This window comes from Scomber scombrus, chromosome 21 (assembly GCF_963691925.1).
Source record: "Scomber scombrus chromosome 21, fScoSco1.1, whole genome shotgun sequence".
Lineage (NCBI taxonomy): Eukaryota > Metazoa > Chordata > Actinopteri > Scombriformes > Scombridae > Scomber > Scomber scombrus.
This window is the reverse complement of record NC_084990.1, coordinates 3,898,868-3,921,178: the sequence shown is the minus strand read 5'-3', so window position 1 is coordinate 3,921,178 and position 22,311 is coordinate 3,898,868. Positions and strand designations below refer to the sequence as shown.

The window sequence follows — 22,311 nt, the reverse complement described above, 5'->3', positions numbered from 1 at the left end:
ATATTTAACAACTTCCTTATTATCTCCATTAACGGGTTTAACTCGAACTAAAAGTAAACATAACGTTATCGCGATGTTTATGTGACAAGCGCTGATCAAAGAAGCGGTTTAATCTGTGAACTAGTGGCTTAGCCGTTATCGATGGGTTGATGAGTTAACGTAACGTGTGAATCATGTCATCATTTACAATACACGACTAACGTTAAACATGATGTACTAACTGTAACGTTAGTATAATTTAGAAGTTGCCCGCGCTTTAAAGACTAAAACATTCAAGTGAGCAGCAGAGGAAGAGCCAGAAGTGGCACTACGTGACTACGTGATCAGTCACGCTAACATACGATAAATGTAGATAGGCGTCTAATTTAATAGCATACATTCACAATTGATTTAATTTGTATTAATAAATACACTATATTTATTGAGAAAATCCAACCTCGTACGATATATAGCCCCAGTGGCCTAATGGATAAGGCACTGGCCTCCTAAGCCAGGGATTGTGGGTTCGAGTCCCATCTGGGGTGAAAAGTTTTTTAGGTTTCAGATGTAGCAAATGCTGCAAAATATGATACAATTCGTTATGACGTGAGAAATATAAACGAAATAGAATTATATATTCAATGTATAAAATGAGTTTGAATACAAACGTTTTATTTTTCATCAATTCAGTTATGAATTCATTTGGTGCTGAAATGTTTTTACACAGACACAGATGCAGTCTGATTCGTAGGGTCTTCAGCAGCACGAATTCAATGGAATACCACTGATTAATTTTGTGAAGTTGCCACCCCTTGGTTTTAGAGGGTGCTTTACTGCTTCACTACACCTTTCAAAATCCACCGATTATTTACAAACATGCAAAATGGTCTGATGAATTGTATTTATAAAAGGTTTGAATAGTGTTTTGCATATTGTAGTCTCATCATTTTGCAGTTAAATGACATTTTCACTTTAAAGTACTTTTCTCAGGAGGAAAACCAAGCGTTGCTAGTAACTGTTTAGTCATACTCTATTTTATCAAGCAAAGCCTGTATCAGCATGCAAAATAGCAGGACTGTTAACTGGCAAACCTACTGTAACTGTAATGAAAATGACTGCATCTTTTTTCTGCTGTAACAGTGTGATTCTATGAGTAATATCTCTTTTTAATAGCATTTTCAAAGAGGTGTCGTGATACTGTATAAGCTGGAGAGAAAACCTGACATCCTTAGTTGCTGTTCCAGATAGTAGCCGAAACCAGGAACTATCCAAGAGCATTACAATGAGTCAACCTAGTAACCACAATTTTAATAACACATCATAATACACATTAGGTCATCATAAATGGCTACATTTTATACCAAAAACCCATCATATCTACCTCTTCTGAATTTGTATCTATTAAGTGGTTACCATATTCTATAGAATGTGTGCATTAAGAAAACAATTCTAATGCCACAAATCATTATAATCCCATTTCTTCCACACACATTTATTTCCCACTGACTCCCACTTGCTTTTGAATGCCAACAAATTGCAAGACATTTAAGTGTTTAAATAACTGAACTCTCAAGTAAACAAAAATGACACTTGGAATCAAATGTTCAATTTATTCAAGAAAAAGAAAATTAATTCCCAAAGGAATTATGGTTTATATCTTTATACATACTAATCTTATGTAGAACTACAGCAAACATTTCTGTAAAAAATACAGTTACATTTTTATAATGCACTATACAATTCAAAAAGTTTCCTAACAGTCCAAGCTGTGGCCTGTATGTTAAGGAATCAGTCCTTTCAACCTGGTTTTAATTCCCTGTCTCAAATCAGCATGCAATACTTCTGAAAAGTCCTTGAGCAAGAGATTAAACCTTTAACAGTCTGTCAAGTTCTGGTGTTTGTCTGATGCTGACTTCAGACCTCCTTCAATAGAGGAAAATTAAACTATGGTACTATCATGTTATCATGAACTACGAATGAACAAGCCGCCGGTGTCTTTTTAGGCCATGTAAGCTTGAAAAGCCCTTGTTACATACATTACAGACATATGGTCTCTCTCCGGTGTGGGTTCGCATGTGTAGGGTGAGAAAGCATGACTGGACAAAACCTTTATCACAGACATTACACTTAAACGGTCTTTCCCCGGTGTGGTATCTTCTGTGTATCTTAAGTTCTGCGGCGGACCTGAAAGACTTGTCGCAGTCGTCGCACTTGAAAGGCCTTTCGCCCGTGTGAATCAAAGTGTGCCTCACCAAGGCGTCTTTGCCAAAGAATCCCTTTCCGCAGTGCTCGCACGGGAAACGCAACCCTTTGTGATGGAAGTTATCGTGTTTCAGAAGGCATCTTCTGGAAGTGAAGGTCTTGCCGCACTGAGCGCAGGTGAAGGTTGGCGAGGGTTTCTCGGTTATGGGTTCGCCGGAGTGATGCACGCGTTCGACGTGTCTCGTTAAAGTCACACCGTGTCTGAATTTCTTGCCACATTCCCAGCAGAGGAATGGATACGCTTTAGTGTGTTTTTTCTGGTGTTCCACAAGGTCGGAGTAAGAGCGGAATCTTTTCGTGCAGTGAGGGCACTGGAAAGGTTGGTAGCCGGTGTGTTTCCACTCATGCCTGATGAAACGTTTCAAACTGGCAAAAGTTGTCTGACAGTGGGTGCAGGTGAATGGCTCGGTGGGATTGTGGACGTCGATGTAATGCTTATGAAGGGCCTTGAACACAGGGAAGTTCTCCACGCACTGGTTGCACTGAAATGGAGTGTGTGATTCTTTGTGCATTGCCAGCGCCTCAGAGTCTCGTACCAGTTTCATGCACACCTCGCAGTACAGCGGGTTGTGAGTTTGTTTGTGGGAATCCAACGTCGACTTGTATTTGAACGCCTTGTCACATTCGTCGCACTGGAAACAATGTTTTACGTCCTCCGGCTTCTCCGGATCCACCTGTTGCTCGTTGTAGCAAATATTTCTCAAGTGGAACCTGAATGTTTGTTTGCACTTGAACTCAACGCTGCAGTGAGGACAGTAGAACGGACCTTCTAAGATACTTTTGTTTCCTTCTGGGCTTTTCTGTCCGGACTCTCTGGAAGACCCCTTTTCTCCAGTGGGTGAGTAATCTGGGTCCTGGTCCATGTTGTCTTGCAGCTGCTCTTCATTGGTCATATCACCAGGAGCCCCACTGGATGATTGTTCCCCCTGCTCTGCTTCAGTCTCTTGTTCCTTGGCTTTCTTGCCACCTTTGGCTTTTGTCAGACTTTGACATTTGTGTTGCTGCAGGTACCGTAAGCTCTTGTAAAACCTTTTACACACGATGCAAGAATAGGGCACTTCCTCAGAGTGTTGACTCATGTGTCGCTCCAACAATTTGGGACGACTCACCACCTTGCCGCAAATTTTGCACGTTCTCTCGTCCAAGTCGTTGCCTTTGGTTGAAGCTTGGGATCTGGCTAACTTCTTAGGGTTACTGTTACTGTTAGCGCCCTGCGTCTTTCCCGTTTTCCTCCACTGTGACAGGTAACCCTTCATCCGGAGTCCACGGTTCTTTCGCACCGGTCTTTCCCACAAGACGTCAAATTCGGGATCTGCTTCTTGGTCCCCCGCTCTGCTTTCCACTTTAAAGTCTTCATCTGCAGGAAGTTTCTTTTTTCTCCCGCGTCTGTTTGGCTTCTTTTCCACGTTCTCGAGCACCGTCACCTGGCCGTCCTCCCCAATGATCAGAGTTTCTGATTGGCCCTCCTGGTGTTCCTCAGCAATCTCGCTCTCGCTGGCCTCGGTGCCTTCGACTGGGTCTGGAACCACCTCGGAGACGACTTCTGCTTTCACTTCGCTGCCGAGACCCAACCAGGGGGTTTGCACACATTCCTCTGAGTTCCCAGTTCCCTCAATGTACACGTCTTTATTCTCAGACTCCACCTCCATCTCTGTGCAAACTGTGTACACGAGGCCGGTCTCCGCCTCAGTTTCTGTTTGTTCATTGACGATCACGACTCTCTCCACAGGGGGGAGACACAGGGCTGACAAGATGCCACTATCAACAATGTAAGAATCTGAAAAAACAAAACAGGAGATTACAACACTGTTAAACTGACATAATACTGTGTAATATCATATTTTATTAATAGGTTATTGATATTCTCAAAAGCTCACCAATGTCCTCTAGTTGATTAAGGTCTTTGTGAGTATCGAGCAAGGTTTTGAGTTCCTCAGGTTCAGCAAAAGATCCCATACATTCATTCAGAATAGAAGAGGTATCGCTGAGCAGGGATGCAATCTGACAAAGACAAATGACAACAACACTGTTTCACAAATGTCGGCTCAAATTTTTTTCCCACATACGTATGAAGGAACAGAAAAAACTGTTTAACATTGACACTGATAACTACAACTTCTGAGACATGTATAAAATAGTTATTAACAGAGGCTCTGCCCAGAAGCAGAAATACAGTCTAACCCATTTCTGAAGTGCTATTTTTAAGTCTACCTGTTGGAGAGTTTGGGCAGGAAGAAGCTTTTCCAGTCTGGACAGGAAGAGCCACATCAGTGTCTGGATTGCTTTGTCATATGTTGGGCCAAAGTCTCCTGGGAAAACATCCTGAAACAGAAAGAAATTCACAAATTTCTGAGCTGTCAAAACAAACAGTGATTCTCAAAGGAAAAGAAAAGCAGATACTTCAGATTAGGTAAATGACATACACAGCCACTAAATTGTATTTTAATAATATAAATGTAGAAAAACACAAAGCATAGTTTTCTTGTTTAACTTGATAGAACTTCACATTTGCTAAATGTAAAAAAGTTTACAACAAAAACTTACCTGAAAAAAGTTTTTTCTCTCTTCAGAATCTCTCAGCAGATTGTGTACAAGGCCCATAAAATGTGAGTCAGATACATCTTGATCTGCATTTTCAGTCTGCAAAAAAATACAGTTTGAGATTATAATGGCAAAATCTGTGTTCTAGGGCTTGTGGTTGTAATGGAATCTCTCATATAATAACAGAATAATAACAGCAGACAACTAAAAACAACAAACACTTTGATCTTTACTCCATCTAAAAATGCACAACCACAAAAGCTACTGAAGCCGTCTTATATTCAGCTCAGGTTTAGACCCACCTCCACGTTCCACAGAGATCTGAGGTTCTGCATACGGTCAAGATGTGGCTGTATAATCTGGAGGTCAGCAGTTTCCTCAGAGCGACACAGCTCCAAGATCAGCTGCAATCAGAAGACAGCAGCAATAATTTATTAATGACTCTGAGCCCAAAAAATAAAAGAAAGAAAAAGCAGATTAAAGCTGCTAATCTGCCTGCTATTATTTTTTCATTCATACTGTCTAAAATGAATATCACATTTCTCCGGTGAACCTGTCACATGACTGGAAATGTTATATGATGTATGGTGTCATTGCATTGTCCTTCCTCAAATTACAACAAATCAGTGGAGTGGCTTCTTGTTTAGACACAGCTGAGCTTGTTTCACGTTCATGTTCTCAGACAGAGGAGGCAGCACAGAGAGATTGCAGTTTAGTTTGCAGCAGATTAGGAACATGGATGAGGATTAAAATGTGTCAGCCAGTTTCACAATTTTCCAAAATTAGGCGTGACCACTTCACTTAAAAACCCCTCTGTTCGACCCACTGTGTTTAAATGTAATCCATCACACTGAAACAGTAAATCTCATCTGCAGTGCAGCACGTACAGAAAACTGTGCATCTTTGTGTGTCTCACTAATTTCAATGTAGAATTTAGTCCAATGTCAGGGTGCTCTTTACAACAGAACAGCAGCAGTAACTCCCCTGATTTCAGTCAGGGAGCACAAAATGAAAATGTGTCTAATGTTGCATATCAGTATGATTATGTGTGTCTTTGATGTTAAAAAGCTCTCGCTTAATTTCATAGGGAACATATGCGAAATCATCTATTTGACATTAATAGAGACTAACATTCAAGTGCTGTTATCATACCCACAACATTGATTTATTCATGTGGAACATTTTTCAGTGGCTTTGACAAACAAGAGCTCTAAGTCTTCCTCACCCTTGCTCTTAGACCCAAAATGAGTTCAGCACGCTGCCTCGTGGACAGAAGCTGGGGAACAATCTCTGTGACCATGAACACAAACTCCTCCAGCAACCCATAATCCGACACGATCTTCTGCTCCACCGTCTGCCAGATCGCTGCGGAGACCAGGCGGATTGGTGGGATGAGCAGGCGCAGAGCAGAGAGGGAAAAAGAATGACCTGGGAAAAAAAGGTTGTAAAAGATGACAGGTTAATACAGATTTTGTAGACTGAATAGAAATGTTGCAATTTATTTTTTTCCAGTGACATGATTAGGGTAGTAGAGCGGATGAAACCAAATTTTAAACACCTTAATGTCAGGGAGTCAGGGTTCCCACACATTTTTACCAATCCATAACTATTCCATAATATTTTACTCAATTTCTATGACTTAATTTAAGTAGTTTAACAAAGGTTTAAGAAATGGTCCTCCCCCAGAATTTTTTTTTTTAACATAGATGATGTCATGTCTTGTATTCTGGTGCTTTTTACAGGTGTTTAGACACTTTGATCTGACTAAATGATGGGTGCATTTTATAATTACATCCAGGGGAAGCGTTGGCCCCAGATCACATATTAGAAGATATTAAAAAGCTAAAAGTATAATTTTAAATGAATCTACTGATTTTTGACATGGTAAAAGTGTGTGTGTGTGTGTGGGGGGGGGGGGTCCAAGTTCATGCAGCCTGTCTTATATCAGTCATCTTTGATATCAGAGCGGGTCATTCCTAATTCAAAACATTTCCAGGCCTGGAAGATAGTTTCTCATTTCATAACTTTTCCATGAATGTCATGACCGTGGGAACCCTGGGGAGTGATCCCTCAGAATGCCTGATGTTAGCCCAGTGACTCGGCTTTAACAGCCTGTTCAATGAGTCCATTCAGCTTTGATACCTCCACTTCACACATCTCAACCGAAACAGACACAATGTTATCTATTATTGACGCAACCTCTAAATAAAAAGGCTACCATCTGACCAGTATCACAAACCCAGACACTGACGATTAAACTGTGCTCTTAGTTACTGTTTATGTAAATATTGTCTTTGGTTAGCGGTAACTAAGATGTGGCTACTTCTCATTTCCGTGATTATACAGAACCATAATGCCACGTTTCAATAAAAGAATGCATGGTAAAAAGCTGCACACATTGACTGTGCATATGTTTCTACATAGCCACCATGCAAACATGTTAGTTTTATGGTTGTCAGTGGAATCGCCTGCAGCCAGTTTAGCTGACGTTAGCTCCTAGCAGAGCCGATAGCATTAGCATTAGCATGTACCCTGAAGCTGCCTCTAAATTAATGCATTTAATGCATCATTGTGCCGACACGATTCCATTATAGTGTGAGCTTGGAGTTCAGCACTGCAGCACAAACACGATATAAACGCATTGAGGGAGTAAAATGCCTGAAAAAAATAAACAACCATTTCCCCCCGACAAAGTTAGCAATGCTATTCCCGCGCTCTGGTTGTGTTGAGGCCTAGCGTTCCTGTTTGTATTTGTACTGACCAGATAAGTCAGAAACACCTCCGTCCATCCTGTGTGCTGCAGTCACATCACCGTCAGGAGAAACGATGTCCGTCCGCCGACCCAAGTCACACGTTAACGATGCAGCTCAACTGTTTCCAAGAGACTGAAAGAAACACCGAGAAGCTTTGTGCGTCAACGGTTGCCGTTACGTTCCGTCCGGAATAACAATCCGACGCCAGGCAGCGAGATTTCTTGAGTTCCGCAGTTTCCTTGTCTTCTTTTGTCTGTTTTATGGCGGGTGGCATCCAGCGTTACGTGCATTACCGCCACCTACTATGTTGGAGTGTGAAGTATCCCCACGTATACGAGAAAAAATAAATCAATACGTGTATCGCAAATAATAATATACAAATAATAAAAGACTCCATTTGCCGATGGGAAATACATTTTAGACTCAGTTCTCTCACTCCAAGCTTCCCAATTTACTTCTTTAATGTTTTTTGTTCTGGAGAGTATGGAAGGGAAAAATATATTATCCACTGATTCCTCTATTTGGCAGAGCTCACATCATCATCTTCATCTTCATTTTATGAAGTTTTTATTATGTCCCATCCTCAGACTTGTAAAGATGTTCTCCTTTTGGAGTTTCTTTTAACATGAGTTGTGCATCTTCATCTCACATATTTGTCTACTCTTTCTATCTCTGTAACACAACGCATATCTATTTAAATAACTACTTGAGTACTTTATTCAGTACTGTTACATCACAACCTTTGGTTGGTTTTAGTCTGATTACAGTCTGGTTATAGTTGTCCAATTCTCCAAATTAGGAATACCCTACCAGATATTGGGAATTGGCTCAACTCTAATATTTACATTAAAAAAGCAAACATTTCCCCAACTGTTAACAAGAAGCACATACCACATTAAACCAAAGGCTGAATTACACATTGTTTCAGTTTATTTTGATCTCCCCTTGCAGAAATGGCATAGCACATAAACATCCAATGAATAAAAGAATAGACTATACAGATTATTACTAAAGTGTATTAAAATACAAAAACCAAATCCTGTTTAACATATGGATGTTGCTTCAACTATTTTCTGACCCAATAATGTGAACTACACAGTTTCCCATTTGCCTGATAGGACATATGGAATCATTTCTGAGAGCAGAAAAGAAAAGCATATAGTACCTGTTAAAAGTGACGCCACCCCTTTTTTTTTTTTAAAGTAACATTTTTTTCATAAAAACATCCACAGAAAATTATGGATGTATTTTTGATACAGTTGACTATATAAAAAATACTTTTGTGTCTAAGTACCAGCAAATCAAACTTAGAAATAAGCCATAAAAACATAGATACTATGTTTTTGAAATTTTGAGCTGTTTTCCAATTTGATAGTAAAGTATGTTTTTTGGTATCCAGGGACCAAAAGAATAAAAATTACATTCAATATGGTTGGATGTTTCCAGTCAAATGGAGACGTATTATTCACTCCATATAAATCATTCGTACCTGCTAACATAAAACAAAACAGCTAACATCCACGGCTCAACTCCATGAACAGTTTCTCTCAAAGCCAACTACTAATTTGTTGGATAAAGTATTTGCCAGCCATTACATCTGAACCTCTGTACTGCATCTCACATCGTCGGCGGGTTGAAAAATGAACTTTTACATATGGCTGTTTAACCGAGCATTCCTTCTACATTGGGGTTACTTTGATACAAATGTGTGTATCAGCTTTTTGTGTCTCTGCAAGCCGTAGAGCTTAGGGAAAGCCTTACCGCAGATGTGGCAAACAAACGGCTTCACTCCTGAGTGTATTTTAGAATGTGTGTTGAGTATAGACATTTTTATAAACCCCTTCCCACAGACATCGCATTTAAATGGCCGCTCTGTCGTATGATGTAAAAGGACATGCTTCTTCACTTCAGGTCTTGACCTGAAGTACTTTTCACATGCGGGTGCGGTGCATTTGAAAGGTCTTTCTCCTGTGTGGATCAATTTATGTCTCACTATCGATGATGCGGAAAACATCTTCCCACAGTACGGACACGGATGACGGAACAATTCCTTATAGTGTTTGCTTCTCTGGTGCTTTTTCAAGGCTCCTTTCTCTTTAAAGGATTTCTCACACTCAGAGCAGGAATGCTTTTTCTCATTTCGGGAGTCGCTATGGATGAAATGCAAGTGTCGTACCAGGTTGGACCTCTGGGAGAACGTTTTGCCGCATTCCGCGCAAAGGTAAGGCCTTTCTCCTGTGTGGACCCTCCCATGGGATAAGAGATCTGCATCGGATCTGAATCTTAAACCGCACTGAGCGCACTGGAACGGTAGGTGACCTGTATGTTTCCACTCGTGTCCGATTAAAATGCGCAGCCTGGAGAACGTTTTCGGACAATGGTTGCATTTAAACGGTCTGCTGATTTTGTGGACGTTTTCGCAATGCTTCAGCAAGGGCTTAAAAAGGGTGAAGGACTCCTCGCAGCGGGGACACTGCAACACGGTGTGAGAAGCTTTGTGCCTCACCAACGTTGCGGCATCTCGTAACACTTTCCTACACACACTGCAGTAGAGTTCGTTGTGGGTCTGTTTGTGCACTTTCAGTGAGAGTTTGTACCTGAACACCTCCTCGCATTTGTCGCATTTGTATGAGTTCTGGGCTTCGTCTGGACCTTTCTGCTGCTGACTATGCTCGAAGCAAGTTCTTTTCAAGTGCAACCTAAGAGATGTCAGGAGCGTAAACCTGCTGTCGCATCGAGGGCAGGCGTATTCGTCGGTGGGGAAGTGGGTTTTCATGTGAACTCTCAGCTTTGTCCTCACGTGCTCCTTGCAGATAAAGCATATAACTTTCCGAGTCTTTTTCTCTTCAGCTTTGACGTAAGAGACGGCCCGATTTCTGCTGGTAGCTGATAAATCTTTATGTTCATAAGAGCCTGTGACGGAAAGGTCCTCATTTGAGGAACTAGACAAAGAATGGTCTGGAGCGGAACTACCACCAGGAGCCACATAAAAGGAGTCATCATCTGAGTAGTTAGACCATGAATCAGATATACTGGGACTACTGATGGTAGTCTTATGGCAAGAACCCTGATCTGAGTAGTAAGACCATGAATCATCTTCACTGCAAGTACTGATAGGCTCCGTATATGAAGAGTCTTTGCCGAAGCTGCTTGAATCCTTGTTGCCGTAAATCTCAGGGGCAGTCACACTGGATGGTTTTGTTTTACTAGGAATAGATTTGCAAGTAGGGGGGTCCTTTTTACGACATCCTCTTTTCTCTTCCAACAGGATCTCTTTCATCCTCAGGCCCCTGTTTCGTCTCACAGGTCGAGACTGCGCAGACGAAGGGTTGTCGACTCTTTTTAGCTGAACACTGCAACATTTTAGATGGCGAGACACATCCTTAACTTGACTTTGAAGGCCTAAACTTTCGTCATGTCTTGTGACTTCACCCAAATGCACAGCTGTTCTATTTTCCCCGGAAACCCAGTTGGTTTCATCAGGGTTTGGCAATAGCAATGCTAAAGATTCTTTCTCCAAATCTGAGGTACCTGAAACTGTATCATGCAGGCTGTGGGCTTGTGATTGTGGCTTCCCTGTCATTGGTCTTTCTACAGAAGGAAGTTTGAGAGCTGAAATAATGCAGGTACCATCCAAGGACCCATCTGAAAAAACAAAAAATATATAGTCATTTGATCCACCATTAATATGAAAAACTGACAGAGTTATTGGAAATCATTTATATCTATAAAGGCTTGCCATTGTGATCCAGTTGGCTGAGGTCTTTTTGGTACTGCAGCAGGGTTTTGAGCTCCTCACAGTGAGACACAGACTCTATATAACCCTCCAGAACTGAGGACGTCTCACCAAACATGGAAGCAACCTGAAAAAAGATAAAAAAGACAGATTTAAACAACAGAACTTCAACCTCACATAAATTGATTTTTCGAATCAAAGCTTTATATTTTCTTTATGTACCTGTTGGAACGTTTGAAGAGGAAGAAACTTCTCAAGTCTGGACAGAAACAGCCACGTCAAGGTGTGAAGAGAGTCATCATATGTAGGACCAAATTCTTCAATGAAAACTTTCTGAAGGACATCAAGTATATTATATTTAATTTTCACAAAAACTAAAAACATACATAAATCCTTGCACCCAATATACGTAATGTTCAAAATCTGTAAAAGTGACGAACAGAAGATGTTCAAAGAGAAACATTAGCACACACCTGAAAGAATTGTTCCCTCTCCTCAGGATTGGTCAGCAAGTTCTTTACAAGATCTACAAAGTTTGAGTTGGGCTGTTGGTCCATATTTGCAGCACCAGCCTACAACACAACAGGACACAACATCATAAAACCTCACAAGTAACAGAAGGAACATAGTGGTCATCATAAAAAGCATTCATCTTATCTGGAGTCACTTTACACCCACCTGTGCTACCCATGCCTCAGTGAGGACCTGCATCCTGTCCAGGTGAGGTTGAACAATCCCAAAGTCAGCTGTTGTTTCAAACTGACACAACTCCAGGATCAGCTAAGACACAAAAGCACAAGTTTTTCTTGAACATCTATTTTAGGACAATTAGCTGAAATGGACAACATTTTACAAACTTTGTCAATATTCCAGATGATCATAAAGTTAATTGGAACACCAAAGCAACCTCACAGATACTAGTCCTATTAATAACTAATGCCAATATATGTAGAATGCGAAAATTCTGAACATTTCCAGGTGGTAATATTATAAAAACTGTGACTAATAACTGACTGCTGCTCCTCCTCACCCGCGCTCTAAGGCCCAGGGTGAGCTGGGCCCTCTGATGACCGGTGAGCAGCTCTGGCACAATGTCTGTAACCATGGAAACAAACTCCTCAAGCATCCCGTAGTCAGCCACAACTCTCTGCTGGACGGTCTGCCAGATCGCTGCTGAGACCAGCTGAATTGGTGGGACCAGCAGGCGCAGAGCGGATAGAGGAAGAGGTGCACCTGAATGCAAATATAAGCACTTTATATTAACACTTTATCTTGCTTTATTTTCTCCTCACCTAGTATTTAGACTGCATAATAAACAGTAAAATTGCTGACTCTGCAACACTTTTAAAACTTGCTATATACTGTGCCAGTGTCTTTACTATTTGCACCTCAATTTATAAAGGCTCAGAAACGTCCTGCCCGGGGGCCCCAAATGCCAAGTTTATATTTATTGTAAAGTTGTGTTTTGTTGCATAAAATGTCATGAAATATTGAAATATGCACACCATTATTACCTGAAGCCCAAGCTAACATAATACATTTACTTGTTTTGTGTGACCAACCTTAAAAAACCCAAATATTTAAAGTGTGTTATTACGGAAAACGGAATAAATGGCTATAAATGGGAAGTTGTATCTCTGTCAATTTTACCGTTAATTAGCTAAAAGTGAAGTACATGAACAGTGACGTTAGCTAATTTTGCTCTAAACTTCAGCAGCCGTTAGATAAACAGTTACTCACATTTTTCCTTTGAGATATACTCCTCCATCCTGTTATCAGCTGCGCTTAGCTGCGATACGTTTTTACCAACTTAGCAGAAAATATGAGCATTACTGAAGAAGTTCTCCGTCTCTTATCTTCACGTATGTACGGCTGAAAGTGGAGGCTGACTGTAACGAGCTGTGCGACCGTGTTTTTGTTCCGGGCTGACCTGTCGAAGGTTCCACCTCACAAATTAAAGATATATATACCGCGGCTAAAGTTTCATGGTAGTTTAATAATGATATATCATAACGATACAGGCTAATTAAACAAAAATGTTACAAGTTATATGAAGTTACAGACCAAAATATCTGTAACGTTGAGATTGTAGTTCTGTGAAAACTACAATCTCCATGGCGACGTTAGTAACATCAAAGAACTAAGACTGCGCAATGTGATTGGATAGTTCTTCTTGCAACCCTTTTTTCTCCTTCAAGCACAATTCATGTATATTTGCATTAAAAAATATTGTTGGCATAGTTGTTGCTTTCAAACTACAATGTTAACATACAGTTTAAACGTGTACTTGTTCCTGTTTGTAACTTGTACACATAGTGCTTTGGCAATGCTGTACTTTAATGTAGTCATGCCAATATAGCCTCTTTGAATTGAAAAGACATACAATTCTCCAGTGAAGGAAAATATGTCATTTCTATAAAGCAACACTAACCAGAAGTGTTGAGTGACCTATCATAAATCAGCTGTGATACGTGTCTGGATCTGGAATGTTGACATTGGCATATTCCGCTGATGTGACAGGAAGTCACATCAGCTTGTTTGACATGTGGGGTTAAACCAAAGCTTATTAGTAACCAGACAGTGTATAGTTAGTTTGTGGTAATTCATGTTTTGTAAATGTGTTTAATGAGGTACAAACCACTACAGCACAGACTTTAATCCTCATCTCATAAGGCCCTGAGTGATTATCTAGTTTAATGCTGAGCATATACTGTGTTCATATGTTGCATTTTACTAAATAAATGTGTGCTTAAACAAATAAAAGGGGCCCTGTGGAGTTTCCCTGTAAAAAAAAACCCCCAAAAAGACAAGATTATGTTTAAATATTACTCACAAAAAACATACTGGGTAAATCCTTGAAGCGTTTGAAGAGTCGATTTTTGAAAATAATTCCTTAGCCTTCATGTATACTAGCTAGCAGACTTCTTCACTGCTTTTATTGCTGCATGTTTTAATTTCTTTATACATCACTGCAGCCAGCTGAGAATCAGAGGAATAATGTTCACATGCACAGTAAAAATAGGGGCCCGCTCGTATAAAAGATTGCTCTGCAGAGCTACTGGTGTTAAAAACAACAACAGTGTACCTTTAACCTTTAATTAATAATGTTTACTACCCCAAGAGAGTATGAGAAGCAGCTTAGCCTCACAGCACCTTGACCAGATGTTGATGGTGTTCTTTGTAAAGCTATAAATGAAGCATAAAGATCAGGCTTCATTTTTGTCATTTAAAGTATCTTAAAGAAAACATTCAGAGCCTCAGATGAAGAATAAAGAAATCTTTTTGAAATGTTTCAGTGTATTTTTTTTAATTCAAAAACGTTGCACACTTACAAATCATTCCCAAATTGCATTCATACAACTCTCCATTCCCGTCACCTTGTTTTAACCACATCCAAAGACAAAAGCTTCCCGTAAACTCTTTATTCGTGGTGGCAACGTCATGCAAAAAGCTCCGGTATAGGATATGAAAAGAAAAAGTCGGAAGCTCGTAACCTGCAAAGAAAAACAGAAGCAGATACGTCTCCAGAACCGCCGAAGATTGAGCGGAACAGCGTTCGTAGGACTGCGCCGATCCCCAAAGATGCAACGAGGAGTCTCGGTTCTTTAGGTTTAAAATTATGCACAACAGGTGGAACAATTCTACGGACTCTGTTTTATTGGAAACCAGGAAGAAGAAAGAAGAAAGAAAATAAATACATCTGCACTTAAAAAAGAAAAAAAAGAAAGAAAGACTTCCATTTCTGTAGTGATACTCCACTTACAGCACATCAACCAGTGAATTTACGCATCGTCTCAAACATGTAGGGGGGTCATGTGACAGGAATGGGCTAGGCAACAGAATATAATATAATAAAGAATGGGCTATTCGTATGAAGAAAGCCATTTACAGAGATGAGAGTTCATTGAGCTGCATTAAAATCACGTTGTCATACTTCTGTTGGGTACTGTGAAGTAAAATGACACTTTTTGAAGGCGTTTAAACAAAAATACACTTCCCACTTACATCCGACTTCCTTTTTTCTTCTTTTTTTTTTAACACATGACTGCAAGTTGTAGCGTTTATATTAAAAATCATACTTTACAAAGGGCGTGGAGTTAAAATATGAATTCATTTGGTCAAATGAAGGAGCAAAACGTTAATGATCTGCTCAGAATGAAGAAGATTTGACAAATTCCTTTTCAAATCCGATTGAAAAAAAAAAAAGAACCAAAAAAAAAAAGCACATTTATTTCGATTGCAAATACTATTACAAACAGTTGAGTCAATATTATCCCACCACAAGAAGTCCGCTTCAATATCTCAATATCATACAATGCCAAATCACAGGCAGTTTTACATCTTCAGCTCTTATGCACCAATGTGTCAAATATTCAGTACACATTTTTTCTTTTCTTTTTTTTTTTTGTATACGTAGAAAACTTTTTCTCGCTTTTTTTTTTCTTCCTTTATACAGAGTATTAAAAAAAAACAAAAAACGTTAAGGCAAGATGCATCAAACAGAAAACACCACCGACAGCCGCGGGCCACGTGGCTTCTGGTTCAGGAGAAGGTGCAGCCCGCCGGCTCCCGCGTCGCTCTCTGTCTCAGGCATCTTACTCTGGCGGGAGGGGAGGAGGAAGAGTAGGAAGAGGAGGAAAAGCGGGTGGGTGATGGTGGTAGTGGTGGATGGCGAGGTTTGGGTGGGGGTGGAGGTGGGGGTTGGGGGGGGGGTTGTTAGAGGTGTCCACTACCTCTCCTCCTCCCTTCCGATATCCCCCTCTTTGAGTCTGCCGAAACGCTCCTCTTTGGCACTTAGGCTGGCAGACTCAGCTTCTTTCCTTTCAGTACTGAAACGAGACAGGGAGGGGTTAATTTTAAACACATGATGGATGTTCAGAATTCACAACAACAAGACTGACAGTCATCTACACATTACCTCTCAGAGTGGTTCATTTCATCTGTTTTTACAGCCTTGAAAATGTATAAATTAGGGCGTCAGTATGTCTACCTCTGACACTACCTCTCCAATCCAATGTATGTAAATGGACACAGGTGCTACAGGTTTACCCCACAAGCCTATGACATCACCGCTGGGTGTGGTTACAGATGCAGCAGAGCACACTGCTGGCTACACCCATCAGTGATTCTGGCTGTTATCAGGTGGTGAAACAGGTTTGAAACGCTGCTGTTCAGTTACTCTTTAAAGGTGCAGTGCTGGACCTTTAACTCCCCCTTCTGGCAGTGAAAGGAATTCCAAAAACACTGTTGACACACTGCCTTCTCTGTCACTACTGTTGCAGCTGTAAAATGTTAAGTAAGTAGTTTTGAGCGTCACACAACCTCCAAGAAATGACTTGTGTCATTACCAGACGTTGATCCGATAACATTTGGGAAGTCTCGACAAGCCACAAGATGAAAATATTTTATCCTCATTAGAGTTAGCAGAGTGCTAACCTGAAGTTATATGCTTGGCCAGTGGAAGTGTCATAGAGCATGTGCAGTATTCATTCATCCAGCCAGCGTGGGAATGTCAAACACCAGATTAAAAGTATATTGTGAAATACAGAGAGATTTATCTGCAACTGGTAGGCTTAATGAGCACTGGGTGAACTTGTTAGGCAAAGGATTGATTGTAACAGACGTTCATTTAAATGTAAATATGTAAGTTCTACACTGCAGGTTTTAATTTTACTTTTTTAATAAATCATCGATGTTTTTCTGACGTGAGCTCAGCAAATACATTTTTCATACTTATACTTTCTTAATTATTTTCCACATATGCATCAGTTTTTCCAAAGGTACAATGCATGACAAGGAAAATCTGACATTAAAATGAACTGTGGGGTGCATTCAATTAAAAAAGTATTTTAAAGAATTCCATTCAGCTGCACTGTATTGGAGTGGAGGCAAACTGCATGCAGATGTGAAACTATTGTATCCGCCTGGCTCAATATATCACTTATTGTAATTAGGGTGACCCAACCCTTTAACCACTGAGAATGCAAATGTCCCTAAAAGTAACTATGAAAGTAACTTTGTGGTTCCACACTTTCAAGACATAAGCTTTCTACATCTGTTTATTTCAGCAGTCACATGATACCTTCGCTGACTCATGTCAGTAAACCCCAAGAGTTATAACACCTGTACTACATTACATCAAATTAAAGCACTATGTTGTGCATCATTTTAAACACATTTCTGCAAAAATTCCACCGGATCCTTTTGGATTCTTTGGGTTTCTGACTACAGTTCATAACAAAAAGTTTGATTAAAGGACAAACTAGCTCAATATTTTGGTTGTCAACCAGCAAAAACACACCCGTATGCCACCTACAGGCATGTTAATGAATTACAGATATTAATAAATGTGCTACTAGAATTGGGGCTATGTTGGGCTATGTTAAAATGCTGAAAGTAAACTACTTAAAAGAGGAAAACTCAAGCAGCAGCACTCACCTTTTGTTACATACAAATAGAAGAAATCGCAATAGAGGATGGTCTGCACCACCCCGGCGACTATGGCAATCATGTCAAAGAATCCCTCGAAATAGAACCTCCATATCCAGTTGATGAGGTAGAGGGCTCTGTAGAGTCCCAGGAAGAACAGGTAGTGGGTGGTGATGGTCTCGGCCTCGCCCGTCTTGCTGATCATGAAGAGCTGCGGAAGGATGGCCACCGACTCCAAGTAGATGGAGAACGTCCACAGGATCTGGACCGGAGAGAGGACAGATGTGTGTGCTCATTCTGGTTGAATGTTAAAGAAGCAGGTGTGTGAGCCAGGTTGAGCTTATGTCTGAACACTGAAACCACATTCAGGCCCAACAATGTGATGTATGTCAAACCACATGTAGGAATTTGACACATCACACGGCAACCACTAATCGCAAGATCGGTGGTTCGATTCCCGGATCCTCCAGTCCGCACGTTGATGTGTCCTTGGGCAAAAGACACTGCACCCCAAATTCTGGGCTGTGCTAACGGTGTATGAATGTGTGTGTGAATGGGTGAATCTGACACGTAGTGTAAAAGCGCTTTGAGTGGTTTAAGGAATAGAAAACTGCTGATTATACACTAATTAAAACATACTTATGAACATTATATTCCATTTCTGCCAAGTCTGTTCTGCTAGATGACGCTAAATTCTACACACTGCACCTTTTAATAACACTTACTATTAAAAGGAAATTTAACCAACGTCTAGGGAAGCGGCAGAGAGGAGACGTGGCAAAAGAATGAGCGATAATAAGATTGGTGTGTGTGACTGTGTCGTTAAGGAGTGAAAATGAGAAGTCAGACTTTATTTGTTAATGACATGTCATTCTGTGGTTTAATAGAAGAGAAGTGCAGGAGCTACACTACAGACTAGAGACTGTCTAATATGAGGACCAGGCTGTCTGTGTGTGTGTGTGTGTGTGTGTGTGTGTGTGTGTGTGTGTGTGTGTGTGTGTGTGTGTGTGTGTGTGTGTGTGTGTGTGTGTGTGTGTGTGTGTGTGTGTGTGTGTGCCGCTGGATTTCTGACCTCCAGAGGAGAGAAGTCGTGGTTAACCAGGAAGGCCAGACCTCCTACGGGGACCACCAGGAACTCCACTCTGAAGGTGTCGTGGTTCCCGTCGTAAGTCGCCTTGAATTTAACGTAGATCAGGTACACAGTGGCGTATGCGCATCCGATGTAGATGACCTGAAAGAAAGACACACACACATTCAGCACATTTAAAAAGGCGGACATTCACCAGTCAGACGCTTACACATCAACATTAGCAATGATACACACCTCTGGTCAACAAAGGTGTGTCAGCCTTAACAAACTGTGTGTTTAGTGCGTAGAAACAATAGGTGAGTAAGTCTGGAGCAAAGCATGAGTGTGTCACCTTCATGGTGGTGTTGTAGAGAGAGATGAAGGAGGTGAGCAGGTCCAGGTAGCGGGTGGTGAACACCAAGGCGAACAGGACCTGACTCTTCCCAGATATACCTGTGAAGATTCAAACATTATTTACATTCATGAATTAGGTTTTTATGTCATTTCTTGACATTTAAAGGAACAGTTCGGGGAATGCACACAGTTCTGATGCTTCACTCATTTTATGTTACAGATCATCCTGATACCAGGGCTGGGTATTGTTTAAAAATGAAGATATCAGTACTAATCAAAGTACCCTTAAAGTGATACTAACTGAGTACTTCATTCAATACCCATCATGTGAATAGAAGCATTAAATGATGCCTACATCTGATCTGTGGAGGGGTAAACTCAACTTTCCTGAATAGATAAAGCGTCACACACCTCTACTACTGTCTCACACCCGCCCACTTAAATCTACACACAAGTGGATCAAAGCTTTTCATCCAATCACCTTTGATCAGTTTTTTGCAGCTATTTGCACGGACAGAATACATGAACACACACACCAGAGCTGAGACTAAGATAGCCAAAAAAAACAGGATGTGTTAGGATGACATGTGATATTACAAAGTGACGCTGCAGCTCTCTAATAAGCAGCTGGCAGGGTGGGTTGTCATCTTTGCAGCTCCACAAGCTTCATGCATCGCTTTGCACTTGTTACACGTCTCCATGTCTACATGTCCTGCTGGGTGGCGATGACACGTTTCACATCGGTCACACCCACTGAGAGCCCACAGGTGGGACTGTAATCAATGGCTTCATTAGTAGTAGTCAAACATAAGCTTTACTGCTGGAATTCTAGTATTGATGACCACAGTTAGACACTCAACTGTTTCTGATAGTGGAAGATTGAACGTTGCTTTTACATGCATGCAGCTCTATCTGGTTTAATCTCATGCAAACAGCAGTCATGTCAAAACTCCTGCGGTGATACCGATGCAACCTTTGACCGCTGTGGGAAGAACAGGGAAGCGGTTGCACGGCTCAGAGATGAAAACACATAACATGACAATCTGCTCCAGTGACCCGTTACCAGGTGCAAACTACCATTCAATGAATCTGCATCTCCAACTGTAACTGTTTGCTGCCACGTCAGAGGTCACACCGAGCTACTGTGATGATATGAATAACAGAGAAAGAGGGGGGGGGGGGCACAAGCGTCAAACGTGAGGGTAACTCAGTTTAACCCCCCCTCCTCCTCCATAACAATTGAAAACGACGAGGCCCTCCTGCATACTATAACAAAAGCGGCTGCCCCTCCGGTGTTTCGCTGTAACTGGTGACTGTGTTAACTGGTGACTTTCTCACATTACATTACGTTAGGAGAGGTGAGTGAGTCATCTGAACTCAATTTAACTTAACATGCATGATTAGATATGACACAGATTACTGTGTATTTTAAAAGGATTAAACTACAATCAAAGGCTTTATATGAGAAAGTCACCAGCTAACACGGTCACCAGTTAAACCGAAACACCTGTCTCCAGCTCTGACACAAGCTCAGCCCAGGTGTTATGTCGAAATCTGTTCCCCCTTTGGAATAACGTTCCCTTCCTGTGTTTCTCATGGCAACACACCCGCAGTTGCAGTTAGTTTAGCCGGTTGGGGTTAAGGTAAACTTGGGGTTATGGAAAACAGGGAACACATACCGACAGGGGAACTGACTTCGACATAACACCGTGGCCCGCAGCACTGCCACAATACGCTGCTGCCAATCACGTTTTATCATTGCTACTCCCAACAGGAAATACACAGCGTCTAAACTCCCATTTGGACACGCTTGTAGCTTTAACTTAACAGTGTCAGAGTGCGTATTTGATGACAGGGCATACCGGTGAGATGCACAGCGACACTAGCCTAGTTAGCTAACTCGTAAGCTAGCTGGCAGCTGGCTAATGAACTACAATTCCAGAAGAAGTTAGAGGACAGCAGCTGCTTTCTTTAGTTGGTTTAACTGCACCTTTACATGGCAGGTGATAGTCAGTGCAAGCTCGTGTAAAGTGTATGTAAAGGTATGCGGTTACTCACCGGCACAAGACCTGGTTTTCCATATTTTTAGCAGCAGGATGATGATGGCTGCTAGGTGGGAGAGATCACCGGTTAGCCGGAAAATGTTCATGTTTATGGGAGCTCCAGCAGGAAGCAAAAACCGATTTAAGAGTCTCAAAAGAGCTCAGTTCGTGTCCGGTGATGGATGATTTGTGACCTCGCAGTGTTTGAATGACGCCGTGACAGCAGAATAGACTTAATTCTGCTTTCAGAAGATGGGGAAAATGGCGTGTAAAGCGCGACGTGGCTCGGGGACGTGGCCAAGACGACAGTAGCCAATGAGAGACGGAGACGCGCGTGGCATCAGCCAATCAGAAGAGAAGAATGTGATATTTGCATAAATTATGTTTCCCAAATGCTGCATTAAAAGTCAGTGGAAAAGATAGTAAATCAGAACGTCCTCTGTCAGATCTATATTGCCAAATAGGAGGAAATGCAGCAGGAAACTGATCTCAGCTAAGTGGAGAAAATGTTTACCAGAGAAGAACTAGTCGTACTTGTTTCATTCTGCTTCGTGGCTGATTTGCCAATAACGTTTTGTATTATATGCATTAAAGATCCTCTCCAGACATGTATTAAGACGTAAAAATATTTAGTTGGAACAAAACTTTGTCGAATATGATTTTTCCTCACAAAGTAGAATTTAATATTTATGTCAGCATTTCTTGCACTGTTTGTATCCTGTTTACAGTCCATAGAAACAGATTACCTATATATAGTCATTCCCTGTATATTTAAAAAAAAAAAGATTTTTGCATTGTTATTTTTGTGTAAGTACATTGAAAGCAACTAAACCAGAGTCAAATTTCTTGTATATGCAAGTTACCAATAAACATGATTCTGAACATGGTATCTGCTCCTTTTCTCCCATTAAAATTCCAATCTATAAATATGCAAATGTTTTTCCATTCGAAAAGTTTAACTGTTGGATATAAGATGTCTCCTATTTCCCTGCAAAGTCCATTCTCAGAGTTTTTGCACTGGAGGCTTAAAATTTCCACATCACACTTTGTGTAAATTGAATACTGGACCAGGACTGGCTTACCCAACCAGTTGTGATGTCACAAATCCTGCTCATAAGCCCGCCCCTTAAAATCCGACTTTCAATG

General features: G+C 41.0%; 2 protein-coding genes and 1 non-coding gene across 3 annotated transcripts; 1 reads left to right on the top strand and 2 right to left on the bottom strand.

Moving 5' to 3' along the window:
- Positions 1 to 451: 451 nt before the first annotated feature.
- Positions 452 to 524, top strand: trnar-ccu (transfer RNA arginine (anticodon CCU)). The gene has a single exon. It is a non-coding gene; the product is annotated as a tRNA-Arg (tRNA).
- A 1,051-nt stretch (positions 525 to 1,575) lies between these two features.
- LOC134003678 (zinc finger protein 184-like) lies at positions 1,576 to 13,148 on the bottom strand. Its single transcript, XM_062442941.1, has 13 exons — positions 13,012 to 13,148; positions 12,302 to 12,504; positions 11,950 to 12,051; positions 11,745 to 11,843; positions 11,494 to 11,604; positions 11,275 to 11,398; positions 11,067 to 11,180; positions 6,008 to 6,210; positions 5,085 to 5,186; positions 4,786 to 4,881; positions 4,453 to 4,563; positions 4,119 to 4,242; positions 1,576 to 4,018 (listed from the first exon to the last, which is right to left on the bottom strand). Exons 1-13 carry the CDS (start codon positions 13,037 to 13,039, stop codon positions 1,950 to 1,952), a joined length of 3,486 nt encoding a protein of 1,161 aa, XP_062298925.1. The 5' UTR covers positions 13,040 to 13,148; the 3' UTR covers positions 1,576 to 1,949.
- A 1,762-nt stretch (positions 13,149 to 14,910) lies between these two features.
- On the bottom strand, positions 14,911 to 21,459 carry kdelr2b (KDEL endoplasmic reticulum protein retention receptor 2b). The gene is made up of 5 exons (XM_062442779.1): positions 21,182 to 21,459; positions 19,122 to 19,222; positions 18,773 to 18,931; positions 17,710 to 17,962; positions 14,911 to 16,100 (listed from the first exon to the last, which is right to left on the bottom strand). Exons 1-5 carry the CDS (start codon positions 21,270 to 21,272, stop codon positions 16,066 to 16,068), a joined length of 639 nt encoding a protein of 212 aa, XP_062298763.1. The 5' UTR covers positions 21,273 to 21,459; the 3' UTR covers positions 14,911 to 16,065.
- Between the last annotated feature and the right edge of the window lie 852 nt (positions 21,460 to 22,311).